The sequence below is a fragment of the Stigmatopora argus genome, chromosome 2 (assembly GCF_051989625.1).
Source record: "Stigmatopora argus isolate UIUO_Sarg chromosome 2, RoL_Sarg_1.0, whole genome shotgun sequence".
Classification (NCBI taxonomy): domain Eukaryota; kingdom Metazoa; phylum Chordata; class Actinopteri; order Syngnathiformes; family Syngnathidae; genus Stigmatopora; species Stigmatopora argus.
In genome coordinates this window covers 22,180,454-22,202,269 of record NC_135388.1, presented here as the reverse complement: position 1 = coordinate 22,202,269, position 21,816 = coordinate 22,180,454, and the positions used below count along the sequence as shown (strand labels likewise).

The window sequence follows — 21,816 nt, the reverse complement described above, 5'->3', positions numbered from 1 at the left end:
CTACAGCTATAAGCATGTCTAAAGACTTATATTAATATCTAAATATAATGTATATATTTAAACATGTGAATACTTTAAATACTGTACTCACAGTGAAAATATTTCCTTTGTGCTTGATATAAACAGAGCTGCCAACTACTCCGGAATTTCAGGAGTTTACCCGGAAATGCAAGGCAAACTCCGGGACTCCAGACAACCTCCCTAAACTCCGGAAATCCACCAAAAATTGTCACTTAAATTTATTTTGAAGCCACTATTTCGGAAAAGTACCAAATTTCCCATTTAAATGCCTCGAAATTCACACGATCGCTATGGCTTCCGTCATCTTGATTCAACTGCACTGTAAACTGGAAGAATTTGGTAACACGGGTGTATTGTGAATCATCCGAGTTACAAATTCTGACGAATGATTCGTCCTGTGCGACTTCAGCGCATTTTGATTTTGCATGAATTGTATTCACTCCGGATAAACTACGGAAATGGCACAAGGGTACTCCTGGAATGGGGCCGACGGAGGTTGGCAGCTCTGTATAAATTAAAAAAACAGCTAAATGGGAGTTTTTTGTGTTCTTGTGGCCATGGGTCCATTGTCCGCAATATTCGCGGGATTACTGTACTCGCCTGACTAAACATGTCAAGTAACAAAACGACCTAAAAAGCACCATTGTCTGTTATAAACGAATCTGTCAAAACATAGGTTTTGCTCTTGTTTTTTTTAAACTATGAGGATGTTGATTAAGGCTGGCTTTTCCATGAATACAGCCAGCAGCATCACACACAACTGTGTGAAGCCTGGCATTTTAGGTTTGTTTTTTAATAAAAATGTCCGGCATCCTCTTCCCAAAAACTTGTCGCTGCCTGTTACGGGGCAGACCTCGCTTGCCGTCGGATCACCGGCCAACGCCGCGGGCACGGGCCGCTAAAGCCCCGCCCGACGCAACGGGTAGGGGCCGCCAAAGCCCCGGCCTACGCCGCGGGTAGGGGCCGCCAAAGCCCCGGCCGATGCCGCGAGTAGGGGCCGCCAAAGCCCCGGCCGACGCCGTGGGTAGGGGCCGCCAAAGCCCCGGCCGACGACGCGGGTAGGGGCCTCCAAGGCCCCGGCCGACGCCGCGCGTAGGGGCCGCCAAAGCCCCGACCGACGCTGCGGGTAGGGGCCGCCAAAGCCCCGGCCGACGCCGCGGGTAGGGGCCGCCAAAGCCCCGGCCGACGCCGCGGGTAGGGGCTGCCAAAGCCCCGGCCGACGCCACGGGTAGGGGCTGTCAAAGCTCCAGGCCTACGCTGTGGGTATGGGCCGCCGAAGCTCCGGCCAACGCCGCGGGCACGGTCTGTTTTATCTTCAAGTAAGCACCACGGCGCAACGTTGCACGGGGCTCACATTTCTGATGAAAATCCATCCTCACAGCGGCTCCCGGCTGCTCAGAAAGTTCTATTTTCAATTTTCTTCAGTGCTGAGTCCTCTGTCTTCTGCCTTTTTCCTAGTGGCAAGCGGAAGACAGGGGAGTGGCTTCCGCTTGCGAGTTTCAGCGTGGATTTTCACATTTGTATGAACTTATTTTTTACCAGAAAAAAATCCACGATGTAGTGAACCCGCGAAAGTTGAAGCCGCAATATTCGGGGGATTACTGAATTTCTAAGTCCTTGTTATTTTCTTGATTTCCCCTCCTGCCTCTGTTTTAAAATTTAGTTCGAGCACTCTATTCTATGTCCTTGATTGCTTCCCTGCATTTGGGTGCTACTCCTTCTACGTTCCACGCTCGACGCCGCACGTATCGTAACATCAAAGCCAAATGAAGCGTGCTCAGTGCCAGGGGGAATAAAGGTGTAAAATGGGTGTTCATTTTTTTTATTTTACCAGAGATTTGAGGTTGGCTGCCGGGCTGGTCACTGGAGCTGAGCAATTGGGCCTGAATAATCTCCACCACACGCTTGAAACGTCGCCCGGGACCTAATGGTTAAAAAGGTTGAAATGTCATTAAAATATTGTCCTACTGCAAGCAACCATGTCATCCTGTCTCATCCTGTGTCCATAGAGGAAGGTCGGAACCCACTGGGAGTCTAACCCTTGATCTCAGAACTGCGAGGTGTATGAACATGAACATTTTGAAATTAAAATGGATGAATTTGACATTTTAAGTCTGCAAATACTGCTTTTATGTATCTTTTATTGCCATGTAATTTTATGTAATTCTAATTTCAACTTCAAGTTTTAGGATGTCAATAGTTCATATTGCACAGAAAGGTCTCAATGTGTGTGAAAGAAATGTAGTTCACTTTGAGTGTTAGTTGTCAAATCCATGTACAGTAATACCTCAAATATCGACAATAATGTAGACCAGACATGGAGGTGATAATCTAAAAACTGCAAAGCAGGATCAACCCTATTATTACTACGATACTCCATGTTTTCGCGCCTTTACAAAAATACAAGTAAACCGGTACAATTGTCATTTATTTATCAAATATTAGTTTTAAACATATGAAAAGACTAATGTATTAATATCTAAATATAATCTCTATATAAAAAATTGTAAATACTTGAAATGCTGTACTCAGAGCGAAATTAGTTCCTCTCCGCTTGATATAAATCTAAAAAACAGTTTAATGGGAGTTCCAACAGAGGGCAAACATTCCATTAAAAAAAAATGTTTAAATGTCATCATACTTATTTAGTGACAATAAAAGCATTCAATTCAATTTAGTCTAATTGCTCATGCACAGTCCAGATCTTGAAGGGCAGTGCCCTTTCAGTGAGGTACAGCTGCGCGTTCAGGATGAAACAGTTTGTGAAGGCTTTCGCGATACAGGCTGTCCGGTTGGTCATCCAGTAGACAGGCAGCAAGGCTTTGTTCTAGTTTATTAAAGCATGAGGACGGTCAAATTTATAGATTAAGCTTGGCTTTACCTTGAAGTCAGCCAGCAGCATTATCACACATGAGCGTCAGGCAATCCGTGTGCACGTTCAGTTCATCTCTGAATAAAAATGTCCGTGAAGGCATCCTGTTCCCAAAAAAGCCCAATCTCATCAATGTTTAAAAACTTGCTATGGGAAATAACCAACCATACTCTTGAATTATGTGAGGGAACTCTTCCACGGCATAGCGTTTCGCTGCCTTCCGGTCTGCCGGCCGTGGAAGCTCACTCGCGGGACTGGAACGAGGCTGTGGTTCATCTTCATTGTCGTCGTCAGTAGCTAAGCTATGGTAAAAGGTCTTGGCTTTGGTTCTAATCCTGTTAGTATCCAAAGGACTCATCTTCTCGCGGTAGGGCATTCTCCATCTTAACGATGATTTTATTCCTCCTTCTGAACTGTTATCCGAAGAAAATGTGCAGCGCCCGTCTCATTTGTTTTATTTGGCGTACCTTTCTTCTCCTGGATTTGCACCCAGCCTTTTGAAAAAGGAGAAGGATAAATGCGCTGCCCTGATTTCCGCCATTTTCACCGCCGTTTTTCAACGCCGTTTTTCACCACCATTTTTCATCCTGTCTTCTACTTGAGAGTTTCAGTGTGAGTTTGACATTATGCAGGACATTTAATAGGCATTTAAAAATCCATACAATGCTGGAAGAGGCTCGCTGTCGTCTTTCTGTGCGGGATGCAAAATGTATGTAATGTAATCGAAGGCATGACCTGACGTTTGGTCGCGTACGATTGGTCGCGGACGATTGGTCGCGGACGATTGGTCACCCGGACCCAAACAACCGGCGACCAAACGTCCAGCGACCAAAAGTCCGGCAACCAAAAGTCCGGCGACAAAACAGGGTAAAACAACACGGTCTACGCATCAATAAAAGCCAACAATGGCCCTGAGCAGTTTCACTGAGCGGGCGTGTGAGTGTATAAGAGTTTGTATGTACATGAGTTGTCCCCTTAGGAAGGGACGTCAGTCAGGGCCTTAACAAGTTCTCCAACAAAACACAATAAAAGTACGGGAAATTTGGAACTTTTCTTTAGCCTAATAATTAATAGGGCATTAAGTATGACTAAATAATAATTCGCAGTTTGTATTTAGGGAATTTGAGCAACAATTTTAAATGGTAATTATCAATAACCTTCCGGGTGACCAAACGTCCGGCGACCAAAAGTCCGGCGACCAAAAGCCCGGCGAACAAAAGTCCGGCGACCAAACGGCCGAGTACCAATCGAAGGGTACCCGGACGTTTCGTCGACAGACACTTTGTCGATGGACACTTCGTCCCCGGACGTTTCGTCGAACGGTCAGTTTGTTGTGCTGTCCATTGAAGAATCTGCCAGTATTGAATAGACAAAATTCCACAGAAAAGCTTAGACAAGTCAGTGTGTGAGGTTAACTCATATTCTGCCATTGACGGCAATAGGCGTCCAATCCATTTTCATTGGGCGATTGGCAGTCAAAGAGCCCATTTATTCACTGCGCTTGTCAACAGTACATTTCAACCAGAGGTTCCACTTTAAATGGATTGGTCGTCTGGCAACTGCACTTGAGTTTGAGTTAGATTTATTGGATAAAGGGACTATACAAATTAATGAACATATGCATGTAAATATGTAAGATTATAGCCACTGGTTAATTCGATTTGTGAAATTAATTGCCCACCCCTGCCTTAATATTAAACCTCTTTTTAAAGTACATTCTTCGACCACAAAATTTTGAGAGCGAGCGAATCCGGCGACGAATTGTCCGTTCGACGAAATGTCCGGGGGCGAATCCGGCGACCAAACGTCCGTTCGACGAAACGTCCGTCGACCAGACGTCCGTTCGACGAAACGTCCGGGGACGAAGTGTCCGTCGACCAAGTGTCCGTCGACGAAACGTCTGGTCACGTAATCGAAGAATGGCACGAAGCTGTTTGGATTATCGATGCGTCATTCTTCTACGGTGAAAATTTCCTTCTTCTTCTTCTGCGCTGAGTGCCACCCATTTCAGCGCCAAAGACGAAGCGGCCTGACTTCTGCCATTTTTCATCTCTTTTCTTCCGCATGCAAGTTTCAATGTGGATTTTAATGAACTTCTTTTTATACTTAAGGTAAAAAAAAAACACGATATTCTGAACCTGCGAAGTGGTGAAGGATCACAGTACAGTCATGCCTCTACTTACGAATGCCTCTATGTACTTGTATAGTGACAATAAAAGGTTACGGAACCCTTTGATATGCCCCAAAATACGAAAACAAGATCCAAGTTACGAATGTAAATGCATTTCCTGTAATCCGTTATTTTATTTGGAAATTGTCCTGGTAATATTATTGTGGCCAGGGTTACTTCCTGTTGGAGCCTTTCAGAACAACAACTCCCTTTTGACCGTTATTTGTCGACACTGAAATCATTCATTCATTCATTTTCTGAACCGCTTTATCCTCACTAGGGTCGCAGGGGATGCTGGAGCCTACTCCAGCTGACTTTGGGCCAGAGGCGGGGGACACCCTGTATTGGTGGCCAGCCGATCGCAGGGCACAAGCAGACGGACAACCACTCGCACTCACACCCATACCTAGGGGCAATTTAGAGTCTCCAATCAGCCTTCCATGCTTTGGAATGTGGGAGGAAACCAGATTACCCAGAGAAAACCCACACAGAACATGCAAACTCCACACAGGTGGACCGACCTGGATTTGAACCCAGGACCCCAGAGCTGTGAGGCTGTCGTGCTAACCACTCATTCCGCCGGGCCGCCCTCGTAAGTGAGTTCTTTATTTAAATTTATTGTTTTTAATAGAAAACCAGAAGATAAAAAATGGCGTGCGGTTTATCAATAAAGGCAATATGACCGTCTGTAACCCAACACCTAGTATTGCTACAGTATTGAAGCAGAAGGAAGCATTAAAAGCAACGACTGCTTGGCATGGCCTCTCTGAAGGAACAGATGGAGAAACTGTTAGTCCTTTGGCATTCTATTTAATGCTAAGTAATACTGAATTCGTAATTTGTAGTTGCTTAAATGTGTTTATTGCATGTGTTCGTGTGCTAATGTTAGCTTCCTCCTTACTGTACTGTACTATTGCACGAATATTTTGCATGCTTGTTATTCATTTTAATACATGATTTTCTTACCATTTTCTTTGAGTTTTGTCTATTTCTCACACATTTCATACAGAAGTGAGACAGTTTGATCATTATTAAAGGGTTTAGTTGGTAGTTTTTTGAGGACGGTGGAACGAATTACAGAATTCTCATATAAAGTACTACTTCACTTAGGAAATATTAGTTACGAAAAAAGTTCTGGAACCAATTCAATTCTTAGTAGAGGTGCAACTGTACTACAGTTCTATTTCATCCCTCCTGACCGCCAGAGGTGGTGCTGTAAGCAGTGAATGATTCCTTTGTGCATGCACAGTGCAAGTACCAATTGGACCTCCCCGCGGAGTTAAAGAGGAAGAGAAGAGGATGCAGAGCTGGACGAAAATGTCAGGAGAGAAAGCGACGCTTCAGACCCAGCATTCCATCTATTATTATGGGGAACGTAAGATCTCTCCCCAATAAGATGAAAGAGCTAACGGCGCTGACCAAACAACAACGACAATATCGGAATATCTGCATTATGTGCTTCACGGAGACCTGGCTGAATGAACTAATTCCGGACTCTCTCGTCTCCTTGGACGGTTTTCAGCTGGTGAGGGCGGACAGAGATGCTGAGGAGAGCGGTAGAAAGAAAGGGGGGGGGCTGGCTGTTTTTATTAATAGTAGATGGTGCAGCCCCGGGCACATTACTGTGAAGGAGCGACTCTGCACTCGAGATATCGAGCTAGTAGCTGTTAGCATCAGGCCGTTTTACATCCCCGGGAGTTCTCGCACGTTATCATAATAACTGCGTATATACGACTCTGTGGAGGAAGTGGGAGAGCGGAGAATGCTGACCAGGATGATTTCCATCATGGACAGCACCTCCCACCCCCTGCATGAGTCTGTGGAGTCCCTCCGAAGCTCCTTTAGCAATAGACTGCGGCACCCTCATTGCAGAAAGGAGCGCTTCTGCAGATCCTTCCTCCCATCAGCTGTCAGGCTCTTTAACAAAAAAATGGCTGAGTGTTGAGACCTACTGTATGCATGCATGTATATTTATGTGTATGTATGTATATATGTGCTAAGCAACACGCTTATTTATTTATATATTTATTCATGTATTTATTTATTAACTTACTTTTACCTATCTATTTATGTTTAAAATGCCTTTCCTATTCCTGCATCCTCACCCTCTTGCTACTGTGACAACAAAATTTCCCGAATACGGGATGAATAAAGTTATCCAATCCAATCCAATCCAATACCTGTGACCCCTGGTTCACCTCCGAAAGAGTATAAATTCCGGTGCAACCATAGCTTACGTCCCTTTTTTCTTTTTGCGTGGCAGTTGCTGTTTATTGCGTGTTGCTAATAACCTTGTGACAAATTGTCAGAGCTGTGAATTCACCCTCCTAATCCTGCATCACAGCTTGCAATTGTTATGAGGTTTGGAATAGGACGAGGTAGTAGTCCTTGCCTGGGATGCACCTCCCCTCTCCTGGTACGGGGTGTCGCAGGAGGTCTTAATACCTATTGAAGTTCCATACTGGTGATGGCTTCGTGCACATCCCCTCCCAGAATGTGGCAGGGTTGATGAGTGATCTGCTCCCGCAACAACGGCCTGTTGCCTTGTTTTGCGGTGTTTTGGCGTTCATGCTAGCCGTTTTTCACTAGCCTGCCTGTTTGCTGTGTAGGTTTTGTTTGTGCCCCTTTCCCTCAGCTTGCAGCTCGCCTTTTTGTTTGCATCAAATACTAGCACCCTTTTGTCTTGGTCACGAGGGAGCTAGGTTGAATGATGTTGTTCCTCATACAGGCCAGATGTGGGTTGCTCAGTCCCCCATAACAGAAGCGGCTCGGAGGACGCTTTGTGATGTCCCGGTGGAGCCTGACCAGCTTTGCGGTGCTTCTAAAGCGTTTGCTCTCGAAAGAACTATTGTGGTCCATAGACACAGACAACAGCTATCGGGCCTGCAGAGACGGGTGTTCCTGCAGGCCTTTTGGCTGGGCTTCGTCCCTCGTTGTTCAGCATGTTCCGCTGATTAGGGGGTATGCCCCCTACAGGCCTCACAGCGGTCTGTCCGTCTGCCTCCCGACCAGTCACAGGCGTCGGTACCGGCCTGCTGGCCCCACTGGGGCTGGAGGGCTAGGGACTGAGGCTCATGGGCTGCTCAAGTCTCGGACCACTGGGTGGTCTCGATGTCAACTACTCTGGCTTCCTTCCAATCGGGGGCATGAATATTCTGCCATACCTGCACAAGTGGCTGCTGTGTGCGCCATGCCACACTAAGGCTGCCAAGGATAGGTCTGCCCTCCTCAACTATGTGGCTCTCTTGGGTCTCACTGGGTCAATTGGGTGTCACAGGTGACTTTGTTGGTATTGGTACTCGCACTGCGCACCCTGGCAGTGATTCTGAATTCATAAAAGTATAGTTACATACATACATTTTATTTTTATGACTACAGAGGTCTTTGGGCATGCAGTTAATTTAACAAAGAGCCACTAGATAAAACAGTGGTACAGTAGGCTTTGCGGTTGACCTGAGAGAAGTGTAAAAGTGACAGAGTAGATGCCGTTCTCCTTGATAGCAGTGGTACTCTCTGAATAGGTAATGTCCACCTGAAACTTCACAGGCTTCTGGAAAACTGTCGGACCAGTTGTCGACTTGTACTCAGCTCGAAAACTGGTCTGTGATATGACACTGTGGCTCAAACTGGGTATCTGAGGAGGAAAGTAGACCATTTAACCATCGATGAAAATATGATAACAGCATTAAGATAAACGAAGGAGACAGAAGACTTGCTGGTACGTTGGCATTTGTTGGAATCCGTATTGGCATCCGATACAGCTATTTTTGACAGTATCAGATTTTGTCTCAAAATTGGATCCAATCCAGTAGTCATGTACTTTCAGTACCATTGTGCTTTTTGGCGGCTGTAAATCAAACCACTAACAAAACATGCCTGCTAAGGGTTACTCATCTCATCTCATTTTCTGAACCGCTTTATCCTCATTAGGCTTGTGGGGGTGCTGGAGCCTATCCCAACTGACTCCGGGCCAGAAGCGGGGGACACCCTGTATCGATGGCCAGCCGATCGCAGGGCACAAGGAGACGGACAACCATGCACACTCACACCCATACCTAGGGGCAATTTAGAATGTCCAATGAGCCTACCATGCATCTTTTTGGAATGTGGGAGGAAACCGGAGTACCCGGAGGAAACCCACGCAGGCCCGGGGAGAACATGCAAACTCCACACAGGTGGACGTGACCTGGATTTGAACCCAGGACCCCAGATCTCTGAGGCCGATGCGCTAACCACTCGCTCCACTGGCCCTGCTAAGGGTTACGTATTACCATATTGGCACAAATATAAGACAGCCCTGATTATAAGACGCCCTCTTTTTCAAGACTCAAGTTTGAAAAAATATTTTTTGAACATCAAATTCAATTTTTATACAGAAAATAATTACAGTACATCTGAAACAAATGATTATAACTATATATACGGGAGAAAAAGCATTTTATTTTGCTTCATTCAAATCATGCAAAAACTGTCTATCACATCTTAATATATGAACATTTAAATATGTAAACTAAAGTGCAATCACATTTGTAAATGAATGGCTCCTGGTTTTTGAAATGTAAATTAAGCAATCTATTGTGATAAAACAACTCATTGTAACAACTGCATCAACTCGAGTTCTACACCAAGAAGGATCTAAAGTAGACTAATTTCTTACCTTGTACTTGCACTAATAGTCCATAGGCTGCTAACCACTCTAGTCAGGTTTTGTACCTGACTACTTATTTATGTGACCATGTATTCATGTTGAACTTATCTATGCTGACTGCATATTTATGTGACCATGTATTCATGTTGACTACTTATCTATGCTGACTGCATATTTACGTGACCATGTATTCATGTTGACTACTTATCTATGCTGACTGCATATTTAAGTTGACTACTTATGATTACTACTTATTTATGGATTATTTATGTGTGCACTTCATGGTGAATCTTTAAATGTCTTATTTATATAATGACACTAAAGGCATTCAATTCAATTCAATTAAATATCTAAGGGTTCAGCATTCACTTTAAAGATCCATCTAGCGTTGTGAATGGGTATAATGTGTAGAACCCGAATGTAAGCCAACCAATTTTTTTTAGTCTTATTTCAATGCAAAAAACACTGTCTTATATTCGGGCCAATACGGTAGTTCTCTTTAGAAACTAAACATAGGAATAGAGGATCGTGTAATATTTGTAAACAGTCAGTTGTTTTGAATTTATAATTTTAAGTTGTTTTGATGTGTATATGTGGATGTATTTGTGAGCTAATGTTAGCATTTCCCTTACACTGCCCTGTTGTCCTGCATTAAAAGAAAATGTTTTTGCATGCTTCCTATTAATTTTCAGATACAGATAAATCATTTTCTCTCATTTTTGTGTTTCACACATCGTTCATACAAAATTGGCACATTTTTGGATCATTGTTAAAGGGTTTAATTGTTTGTTTGTTGAGGACCGTGGAATGAATTAGAGAATTTACATATAAAGAACAGCTCTTATTAATCCAAGTTACGATCAAGTTCTCGAAGCAATTAATTTCATAAGTACAGACAGGTATGACTGTATTATTAATGGTCTAAAAATATGAGGACCGGACTAGCAACGGATCGGTATCAGCAAGCATATCTTGAAAAATATCGGATAGTAAGTGAGAAAAATCAGCATCGGGACGTCTCGAGTTTGCAAGGTCAATTAACTATTCATTGATTTTCGGAACCGCTGATCCTCACGAGGGTAGTGGGTGGTGCTACAGCCTATCCTAGCTGACTTCGGGCATTAGGCGGGGGACAACACCCTGAAGTGCATGAGGAGATGGACAACCATGCACGCACACACTGATACCTAGGGGGAATTTACAGTGATCAACCACCCTACTATGCATGTTTTTGGAATGTGGGAGGAAGCCGGAGTACCCGAGATAACCCACGCAAGCTCGGGAAGAACATGCAACTCCACATAGGTAGGTCTGGAGCTGAGATCGAACCCACGACCCCAGAATTGTGAACACGTCGCTCTAACCACTCGGCCGCCTGGCTGCAATAAATAATAAAATAAAATCGATAAAATGCAATGATTGATTGAATTCGTTGCTAACGAATTTCATTATCGATTATTGTCAGCAAGTATTTGCGGGTGCACTCAATGAACTCAAGCTCAGGGTTGAAATCAAGGTAGAGAAATAGGCACAACACAGTCTTGTACAGTAGGTGACAGTATGGACCTAATTGTTCCAGTATGCCATCAATTAAAGTTTTAACATTCCTCCGTTTGAATAAACTTTGAATTTTGCCCTAATGACGCCTGATGTTCTCATTTGGTTGCACAAAAGTTCTTGCAATTTCATTAGATGTAATGTGTAAAGTTGATCTATAGATCAGTGTTCCACATATGTATAATGCAATAAATGTAGTTCTTTTTTTATTATCGGTGCTACATTTTTGGTTTTAAAGAAAAACAGGTACATTTTTGATTTAATGTATATCTGCGAGTCATTGATAATTTATATCAACTCTGCCTAAAGAGGAAAATGTGAACCAACGGCAATTATAAAATTGACATAAAATGGGTTTTGCCTGATTTTTGCAAAGATTTTTCAGTCTCATACGCAGAAACTATAATCAGATTAGTCGATTGGGTAAATAATTGTTATTACAACTCTAGTGTAAGTGTTGACAAAAAGCGAGAAGATTCATAATAGATATGAAGATAGCATCAATACTCAACATTGAACAGTAACAAAACAAAAAACAAACAGTTACTGGAATATTACAATAGCCGGGATACTAACAGCATACATTTTTTAAATCATCCACATTTTTATACTCCCCCTCCAAAAATATTGGAAAAGTAAAAACCACTATTAAACTGACACATTTATGACACCAGCAGCTTTGATTTTTTTCCAGTTGTTCTCTTTTGAGTTTAGTTCACATGGATTTGTTTGATATTATCCGGTAGCTTTTATTGATTTTATATTTTGTCAGTGGTTAGTTGGTGCGAGTAGTTAGCACGTCGGCCTCCTAGCTCTGGGCCCTGAGTTCAAATCCAGGTCGGTCCACCTGTGTGGAGTTTGCATGTTCTACCCTGCGTGGGTTTCCTCCGACATTCCAAAATCATGCCTGGTAGTGTGATTGGACACTATAAATTGCCCCTAGCTTTGGGTGTGAGTGTGTATGGTTGTCCTTCTCCTTGTGCCCTGCGATCAGCTGGCCACCGATTCAGGGTGTTCCCCGTCTCTGGCCCGGAGACAGCTGGGATTGGCTACAGCACCCCTCACAACCCTAATGAGGATAAAGCGGTTCAGAAAATGAGATGAGATGAGATATCTTCTCAGCAGAGTTACAACTGTTTGATTTTTATGAATGGACAGCACTAAGGTTTGTGGATTCAAGTAAAATGATGCTCTCTAGTCCTAATACACTTCAAAGAGAATGCATCAAGAAAAAAAGAAAAGAAATAAACCTACCGAAAGGAAAGCGTGGACAATGTCGGCTTTTATGGAGCTTAGAGGTTTGTCTTTGATGACGATAAAAATCTGATCCTCTTTCTCCAGGTTAATGAAGTTACCAAACCACGACTTCTTTGCAAGTCTAAAGAAACGAAAGACAAATGACATAAAAACTTGAAACTTGAAAAACACCCCTTTGTATACCTTTTCATGATTAAATTTAAGCAATTAATATTTAAAATTAATAATTATTGGGTGATGCAGAAATCAAATACATCGTGCTTTCTTACAAATACACAAATCTCAACCCCAAAGGCTTGAGAAATTTAGTTTGAAAGTTATAAATTCTGAAACCCCTGCTCGAACTGTGATGTCACAACTGTAAAGCAGCATATTGGATTGGATTCGATTGGATAACTTTACTCATCCCGTATTCGGGAAATTTCGTTGTCACAGTAGCAAGAGGGTGAGAATGCAGAATGCATATGTAAGGAGCTCGGAAGGAAGAATGGAAATTTGCTCGGAATTTTCCTCGTATCTCAAATTTCTCGTATGTTGGGACACTCGTATGTCAAGGTATTACTACTATCCAGTTGTTTATTTATTTATTTATTTTCGACTCAAGCAGAATCAATGTGACTTGATTCGTTCATGCTGAAGCCAAACTTTAATAGTCGTGGTTCCTAAACACATTGTGACAAGAGATATACAATTTTCCTTTCACACTTACAACTGGTTGATCCCCTTGATTTCAGAAAATAAAAAAAATTCTGAACAGTTTGTCTTACAGGAGAATCATTAGGTGTACAGCTGTGTTACTCACTCTGGTGAAGAATCTGGCGTGAGACTGGACATGTCCTCCTGTGTCGGAACTGCACATGCATGAATTTGGTCAGTTACTGTAGAAAAGATACTTGGCATGTGTATATATATATATTAGAGTTATTTAAGGAAACACAATGGTAGGCAATTTATTGTATTCCACTCAAGTGCTATAAACTAGTTTATTCATACGTTCATTTATTTTGTCTAGTGCTTATCATCATTTGGTTGCTGGTTAGACTGAAGCCTACCCGCACTGGGAACATGTCCCTGATTTCCAACTAGGCCTGGGCGATATGGCAAAAATTGTTATCATGATAAAAATAGAAAAATAAAAAAATTGAAAGGATAAACTTCTGTGAAAAGTAAATAAATGACTTTACTCATTAGTCAATTATGAGAGTAACTTCATTATCTTACTTTTAAAAAAAGGAATATGAAATATGATACCAGATGGGATTGGTTCCAGCACCCCCTGCGACCCTAATGAGGATGAAGCAGTTCAGAAAATGAGATGAGATGAGATTAGAAATATGATACATATAAATACACTCCCTCATTACACGATGAAAAGTAATGAATAATAAAACCAGCAGTAATTTTGAGAGGTGTCTATTTTTATAAATTTGCCTTCAAACCAACAGTTGCGGCGCAAAATGAAATATCAAATTTACTCGCATATAAGCCACCTGCGAGTATAAGCCGCACCCATATAATTGCCTTAAAATGGTTGAATTTTGTAATTTCTCACGTATAAGCCTCCACCTGATTCACTATTTTCACCTCCAAATTTATGGTTTTAATAGGAAGTACAAATGTGTTACTTCGAAGGAAAAGTCTTGAGAAGAATCATCACACGTGGTATTCCTGAGATACTATATGGATCAAAAGCATATAATTAGGGTCAATATCATAAGTTAATATGCCTGTCTTTGTAAATGTATATCAATTTATTCAATTTGAAAAAAGAAATAAGTCTATCTTGAGAACCCGATGCTTTTTAATGACATAAATTACAATTTTTTTTATCAGAAGTGTAAGATGTTGTGGTGGCCAAACTGCTTCTAATGTGGAAATATCTCGATTTTTTTCGATGGTTCATATTATTGCAATAGTTGTCACTTTCGAAGAAGAAAGAAAAAGAAAAAAAAGAAAAGCGTTATTTTGTTTTATTTCATAATCACAAATGTACAATCATTTCTTTTCTGTGTTCCGAAAGGGAGGGTGTTTTCTGCACATAGACAAATTTATAAAGGAAGTAACGTAAGCACAACCATGAAATATGCCAATAGCGGTATACGTAGTGTTCACAAAGTCTATGGGTGCAATAATAGCATACACATTACGCAGGTATCAAGGTTTATATTTTAACGATCGACCTTCGATCAGCCTTAACTATTGGGATGTGCGGAAATGGTAAACGCTACAGTCAGAGCACGTTTATCTATGGTAAGATAGCGGTCGCCTGAGCGAGCAATAGCGGTCACAAGTGTACTCGCGTCTGGCCAGTCAGAGCATGTTTAACTACGGTAAGATGGCGACGCGCTGAGCGAGTAGTGACTGGCACAAGCAAGATTTTTCAAGTTTTATGCAAGACACGGTTTATTTTTTCATTGAATAATAATCATAGATGTCAAAACACATTTTGTTTAGCTTATTATGTTAATCTTTTCTCTATTTTGAAATGAATGACCGCATTAGCCGCATTGTCTTGAGTCGTGACATCGCGGCGCCATTACGTCATGACATCACGGCGCCATTACGTTATGACGTTACGGTGACATTGCGTCCCGAATACGGGATGAATAAAGTTATCCAATCCAATCATCGTGTCATGGTGTCGTCAACTTGCAGTTTAGTGCATGTCATATTTTTATGCGCATATAAGCCCTACCCTCAATTCAGTCATTTTCTGTCCGACAAAAGCGGCTTATATGTGAGTAAATACGGTCTATAAAATAATCAACTGAAGACATCCTCACCATTGGCAAGCAGACTATTTTCAGCCTCACAAAAAGAAACGATGTAAATTTACCTTACTTTATTTCCTTTTTTTAAGTTGTATAAAGTTTTACATTTTTGCAACATTTTCATAACATTTGCATGAAATGGGTAAACTTTGATATGAAGTAAAAAGAAATACAGGAAATCCTAAAATGAGGAGACTGGGTTAAAATGGGTTAAGGAATTTTCAATAAAGCTGCTGTTTGTACGTAGGTACTTAAAAGGCATTTAAAAAAAAAGAAAGAAAGAAAATGACCGGCAGACTTCACTTGGATCTTTTCGTGGGTTGGCTCAATGTTGTCCTATATCTCATAATCGCTCATGTTTGCTGTGTTATAATCATTTTGCTTTCATGCGCTGTGTTAGCCGGTGTATTGTTAACCATGTTAAAATACAATTACAATCATTACAATTTTCTTTGTCGACTGTACGTTGGTCTGGAACGTGTGCGGTCGATTGGTCGCCGGTCTTTCGGTCGCCGGTCTTTTGGTCGCGGTCTTTAGGTTGCCCGGAAGTTTGGTCGTCGATCTTTGGGTCGCCGGTCTTTTTTGTTGCCGGTCTTTTTTGTCGCCGGTCTTTTGGTCGCCTGATCGGCTGCTGCCACCTACTGTCAATTTAATAAAAAGCAAATTCACAGATGGTGTTTTTATTGAAGCATTCCAATGAACCTTCATTCTCTCTGGGAGAACTTGCAATGTTGAAATACTTTAGATTAGATGGTCATTTTTATCAAACAAATAAAAGTATTAGTATACTTTTAGCTGTTGAAACGATCTAAATACGGTCTAAAATTTAGACCGTATTTAGATCGTTTCAACAGTATTTAGACTCTAAATACTGTTGAAACGATCTAAATACTGTTGAAACGATCTAAATACTGTTGAAACGATCTAAATACAATTGAAACGATCTAAATATCTATTATCAAAATATCAATAAGAGCACTCATTTAACACATCGGCTGCTGCCATCAACTGTCATAGGCGTCCAATGAACCTTCATTCTCTCTGGGAGAAATAAGAGCACTCATTTAACACATCAGCTGCTGCCATTGACTGTCATTTTAGCTCCAGTATTTGTATTTCATCACTAAGTGCTGATTTTACCGCATTTTAGTGCATTTTTGGCACTTTTGCGAATGGTCGCATATCGTCGCATTTGGTCGCGTCGACGTTTATCGCTGTCTTTCCCCTGGGAAAATCACCCCCAGAGCCCGGTAGTCATGTCTGATAAGCGCCGGTATTTGTATTTCATCAATAAGTGCATATTTTACCCCGTTTTAGTGAAATTTAGGCCCTTTCGCAAATGGTCGTCGCATTTGGTCGCGCAGAGGTTTATAGCTGTCTTTCCCCCGGGAAAATCACCCCCAGAGCCCGGTAGTCATGTCTGATAAGCTCCGGTATTTGTATTGTATTTCATCAATAAGTGCATATTTTACCCCGTTTTAGTGAAATGTAGGCCCTTTCGCAAACGGTCGTCGCATTTGGTCGCGCCGAGGTTTATAGCCGTCTTTCCCCGGGGAAAATCACCCCCAATTAATGTCTGAAAAGCTCCAGTATTTCAACATTGCAAGTTCTCCCAGAGAGAATGAAGGTTCATTGGACGCCTATGACAGTCCATGGCAGCAGCCGATGTGTTAAATGAGTGCTCTTATTGATGTGTTAAATGAGTGCTCTTATTGATATTTTGATATTAGATATTTAGATCGTTTCAACAGTATTTAGATCGTTTCAACAGTATTTAGATCGTTTCAACAGTATTTAGAGTCTAAATACTGTTGAAACGATCTAAATACTGTCTAACTAAAAGTATACTAATACTTTTATTTGTTTGATAGAAATTACCATCTAATCTAAAGTATTTCAACATTGCAAGTTCTCCCAGAGAGAATGAAGGTTCATTGGACTGCTTCAATAAAAACACCATCTGTGAATTTGCTTTTTATTAAATTGACAGTAGGTGGCAGCAGCCGATCAGGCGACCAAAAGACCGGCGACAAAAAAGACCGGCGACAAAAAAGACCAGCGACCCAAAGACCGACGACCAAACTTCCGGGCGACCTAAAGACCGCGACCAAAAGACCGGCGACCGAAGGACCGGTGACCGAAGGACCGGCGACCAATCGACCGTGTACCGGTCTGGAAATAGCGTCCACTTCGCATCAGCGCCCCGCCCTGTTCTTTGTGGTGTTTGGGTGGTGTAAATGCAGTTTAAATTTATAGATTTTTTTGCCAAAGTTTTTATTATTGTTGACAAAAATTGATTGATGATAATTATCATTATCATTTTATCGCCCAGGTCTAGGTCCAACCAATCGCAGAACACCTACCATACAAGTTTAGATGAACAAACAATCGGATTCACATCAAAACCCCAGGAAAGTTGTAGCCTTTTATAAGCCTAACATGTATCTTTTAGGATTTTGGAAGAAAACCTAAGTAACCAGAGTAAAACCATGTAACCGCAGGAATAGCATGCAAAGGCAATGTGACATTTCAACTGTGAAGCAGATGTGGTCAGTGGTCTTTGGCTGCTGGAATGATTAACCAACGTAAAATTACCTCATTTCATCTTCTTGCGCTTATACGAGGTCAGGTCGAGGGGGCAGCAGCTTCAGCAGGGAAGCTCGGACTTCCTTACTCCCCAGCCACTTCATCCAGCTCTTTCAGGAGGATCCCAAGGCGTTCCCAGGCCAGCTGGAGACACTCTTCCCAGCGCATCCTAGGTCGACCCTGTGGCCTCTTCTCGGTGGGATGTGCCGGGAACACCTCACCAGGGAGGCATCCAGGGTCCATCCTAATCAGATGCCCAAGCCATCTCATCTGGCTCCTCTTGATCGGGATGTGCAGCGGCTCTACTCCGAGCCCCTCCCGGATGACCAAGCTTCTCACCTTATCTCTAAGGGAGAGTCCAGACACTACACAGGAAACTCATTTCAGTCGCTTGTTTCCGGGATCTTGTTCTTTCGGTCACAACCCACAGCTCGTGACCATAGATGAAGGTGGGAACATAAATCGATCGACCAGTAAATAGGGCTAAAACTGGAACTAAAACGGGCCGATGCAGAGTCCATATCACTGCAGATGCTGCACTGATCCGCCTGTCGATTTCCCACTCCACTCTTCCTTCACTCGTGAACAAGACCCCATGATACTTAAACTCCTCCACTTGGAGACCTGGAGAGGACATGCAATCTTTTTTCTGACTGAGGACAATGGTCTCAGATTTGGAGGTGATGATTCTCATCCCGACTGCTTCAGACTCGGTTGCGAATCGTTCCAGTGAGAGTTAGAGATCGCTGCCTGATGACGCCAACAGAACTACATCATGTGCAAAAAGCAGGAACGCAATACTAAGGCAACCAAACCGGACCCCTCAACACCACGGCTGCATCTAGATATTCTCTCTTTAAAGTTATGACAGTATCGGTGACATAGGGCAGCCTTGGCGGAGTCCAACCCTCACTGGATACGGATCTGACTTACTGCCGGCTACGCGGACCAGACTCTGACACCGGTCATAGAGGGACCGGGCCTCACCGGGGGACATGGTTAAATGCCTTCTACAAGTCCACAAAAGCACATGTAGACTGGTTCGCCAAAATCCCATGAAGCCCCCCCACCCTGCTGAGGGTATAGAGCTGATCCACTGTTCCATGGCCAGGAGGAAAACCACAATGCTCCTCCTGAATTGGAGATTTGACCTACCAGCGGACCATCCTCTCCAGTACACCGATTATACCTTCCCAGAGAGGCTGAGGAGAGTGATTCCGCTATCATTGGAACAGACCCTCTGGTCCACCCTTTTAAAGGAGGCAGGCACTGTACCTGATGTCCACATGATGTTGCAGAGGCGTCTCAACTCAGAGAACCCTAAAACATCCAGAGCCTTTAGAAATTCCGGGTGAATCTCATCCACCCCTGGGGCCTTGCCACCGAGGATATTTTTAACCACCTTAGTGACTTTAACCCCAGAGATCAGAGAATCTGCCTCAGAGGGCCTATGCTCTATTTCCTCATTGGAAGGTGTGTCGGTGCAGTTGAGGACGTCTTCAAAGTATTCGGCCCACCGATACCGTACCACTATACACTGTGTTGATGGTGCACTGCTTTCCCTTCCTGAGATGTTGGATGGTGGATCAAAACTTCCTCGAACCCATTTGAATGTTGTTGTCCATAAACCCCACCAAACTCCTCCCATGATGGGTTTTTGCTTCGGAGACCACCGGAGCTGCATGCCGCATGGCCAGCCGAGACCCATCAGCTGCCCCTAGAGTTGGGCAAAAAGGCATGATAGGACTACTCAAACCTGATGACATCACTTACCTCCGGTGTCCACCACCAGGTTGCCACCACGACAGGCACCCACCACCTTGCAGCCGCAGCTCTGCAATGCCACTACAGCAATAGTGGCGTGGAACATGGTCCACTCAGACTCAATGTCCCCCACCTCTTCCCGGACATGAGAGAAGCTCTGTCGGAGGTGGGAATTGAAACCTCTGTTAGGGAACTCTGCCAGGCCTTCCGAGCTGACCCTCGAAAAACGTTTGGGTCAGTCGAGCTGCACCAGCATCCTCTCCCACCATCGGAGCCAACTCAACACCAGATGCTGATCGGTTAATAGCTCTGCCTCTCTCTTTACCCGAGTGTCTAAGACATGCGGCCGCAAGTCCGATGACACGCCACAAAGTCAATCATCGAACCGTGGCCTAAGGTGCCCTTATGCTTGAACATGGTGTTCATTATTGTCAATCCACAGTGGAGCGCAGACACTCAACAATAGAACACCACTCGGGTTCCGAACAGGGGGGCCATTCTTCCCAATCATGCCACTTCAGGTCTCACTGTCATTGCCCACGTGAGCAAGGAGCTCCCCTAGCAGAACGAGGGAGTCCCCTGAAGGAGCACTCCCTAGGACCCTTTCCAAGGACTCCAAAGAAAGTGAGTACACTGAGCTGCCATTTGGTGCATATGCACAAACAACACTCAGGTCTCATCCCCCTAATGAAGGCAGAGGGTTGCTACCCTCTCGTCTACCATGGTGGACCCCAATGCAGAGCTGCCAACTACTCCGGAATTTCAGGAGTTTACCCGGAAATGCAACGCAAACTCCGGGACTCCGGACAACCTCCCTAAACTCCGGAAATCCCCAAAAATTGTCACTTAATTTTTTTTAAGCAACCATTTCAGAAAAGTACCAAATTTCCAATTTAAATGACTCGAAATTCACACTATCGCTACGGCTTCCGCCATATTGATTCAACTGCACTGTAAACCGGAAGAATTTGGTGACAAGAGTGCATTGTGAATCATCCGAGTTACAAGTTCCGAGGAATGATTCATCTTGTGCGACTTCAGCGCATATCGATTTTGCGTGAATCGCATTCACTCCAGATAAACTCCGGAAATGGGACAAGGGTGCTCCTGAAATGGGGCCGTCGGAGGTTGGCAGCTCTGCCAATGTATAGGCAATGAGCCGGGGAGCAATAAGTATGCCCACACCTGCTCAGCGCCTCGCACTGTGAGCGACTCCTAGGTGGATAAGTGTCTAACTCTCCTCTAGAGGAGTTGTACCAGAACCCAAGCGGTGCGTGTGGGTGCGCCTAACTATATGGAGCCGGAATTTCTCATCCTCACAAACTACCTTAGGCTCTTTCCCAACCAGAGAGGTGACATTCCACATCCCAAGAGCTAGTTTTGGCAGCCGGGGATCGGACCGCCAAGGATCCCAACATTAGCTGCTGCCCAACTGTTGTCACACCTCTTTGGCCTCTCTCACAGATAATGAGCACATGGGAAGGGAAACCCATATAGCCTCTTCGGCTGTGCCTGGTCGGGCCTACACCCACTAGGCGCTTGCCATCAAATTAAAATTTGTAAAATTGAAGGCAAGCCACCTGATGTAGGGTTTCACTCGCCTGACTTGGATACTGGCAAGTGTGGGATCGATTCCCACTCGGTGGCGGTATGATTGTGAGTGCGAATGGTTGTCTGTCTCTCGGTGTGCCTTACAGTCGACTCGTAACCACTATAGGGTGTAGTCTGTCTTTCGCCCATAGTCAGCTGAGATACAGTGCAGCAACCCCACAACCCTTGCGAGGATGTGCGGTCCGGATTTGGGTAACCCTTTTTCTCAACATCATCCAAAATAAAAATCTCATCTCTCATGTCATTTTCTGAACCGCTTTATCCTCATTAGGGGGGAGCTGGAGCCTATCCCAGCTGACTCCGGGCTAGCACCCTCAACCAGTGGCCAGCCGATCACAGGGCACAAGGAGACGGACAACCATGCACACTCACACCCATACCCAGGGGCAATTTAGAGTGATCAATCGGTCTAACATGCATGTTTTTGGAATGTGGGAGGATACCGGCGTACCCGGAGGAAACCCACGCAGGCCCGGGGAGAACATGCAAACTCCACACAGGTGGACGCGACCTGGATTTGAACCCAGGACCCCAAAGCTGTGAGGCCGACGCGCGAACC

General features: G+C 43.7%; 1 protein-coding gene and 1 long non-coding RNA gene across 8 annotated transcripts in view; one reads left to right on the top strand and one right to left on the bottom strand.

Annotated features, from left to right (window-relative positions):
• The window catches only part of LOC144065543 (uncharacterized), a 36,299-nt gene extending 31,590 nt beyond the window's left edge, over nt 1-4,709 (top strand). Inside the window, exon 4 of the long non-coding RNA XR_013297196.1 lies at nt 1,856-4,709. This is a non-coding gene — a long non-coding RNA (uncharacterized LOC144065543). The remainder of the gene's footprint in view (nt 1-1,855) is intronic.
• The window catches only part of LOC144065513 (serine/threonine-protein kinase BRSK2-like), a 115,303-nt gene that overhangs the window by 15,317 nt on the left and 78,170 nt on the right, over nt 1-21,816 (bottom strand). For 5 of the 7 annotated variants that reach the window (XM_077588452.1, XM_077588435.1, XM_077588479.1 and 2 more), the window contains 4 exons: nt 13,328-13,376; nt 12,523-12,646; nt 8,517-8,697; nt 1,853-1,945 (listed from right to left, as the gene is read on the bottom strand). In XM_077588452.1, the coding sequence (XP_077444578.1) occupies nt 1,853-1,945; nt 8,517-8,697; nt 12,523-12,646; nt 13,328-13,376 (447 nt within the window). Of the gene's footprint in view, nt 1-1,852; nt 1,946-8,516; nt 8,698-12,259; nt 12,338-12,522; nt 12,647-13,327; nt 13,377-21,816 lie in introns of those variants that run through there. The other 2 variants (XM_077588460.1, XM_077588471.1) reach the window with 2 other exon arrangements.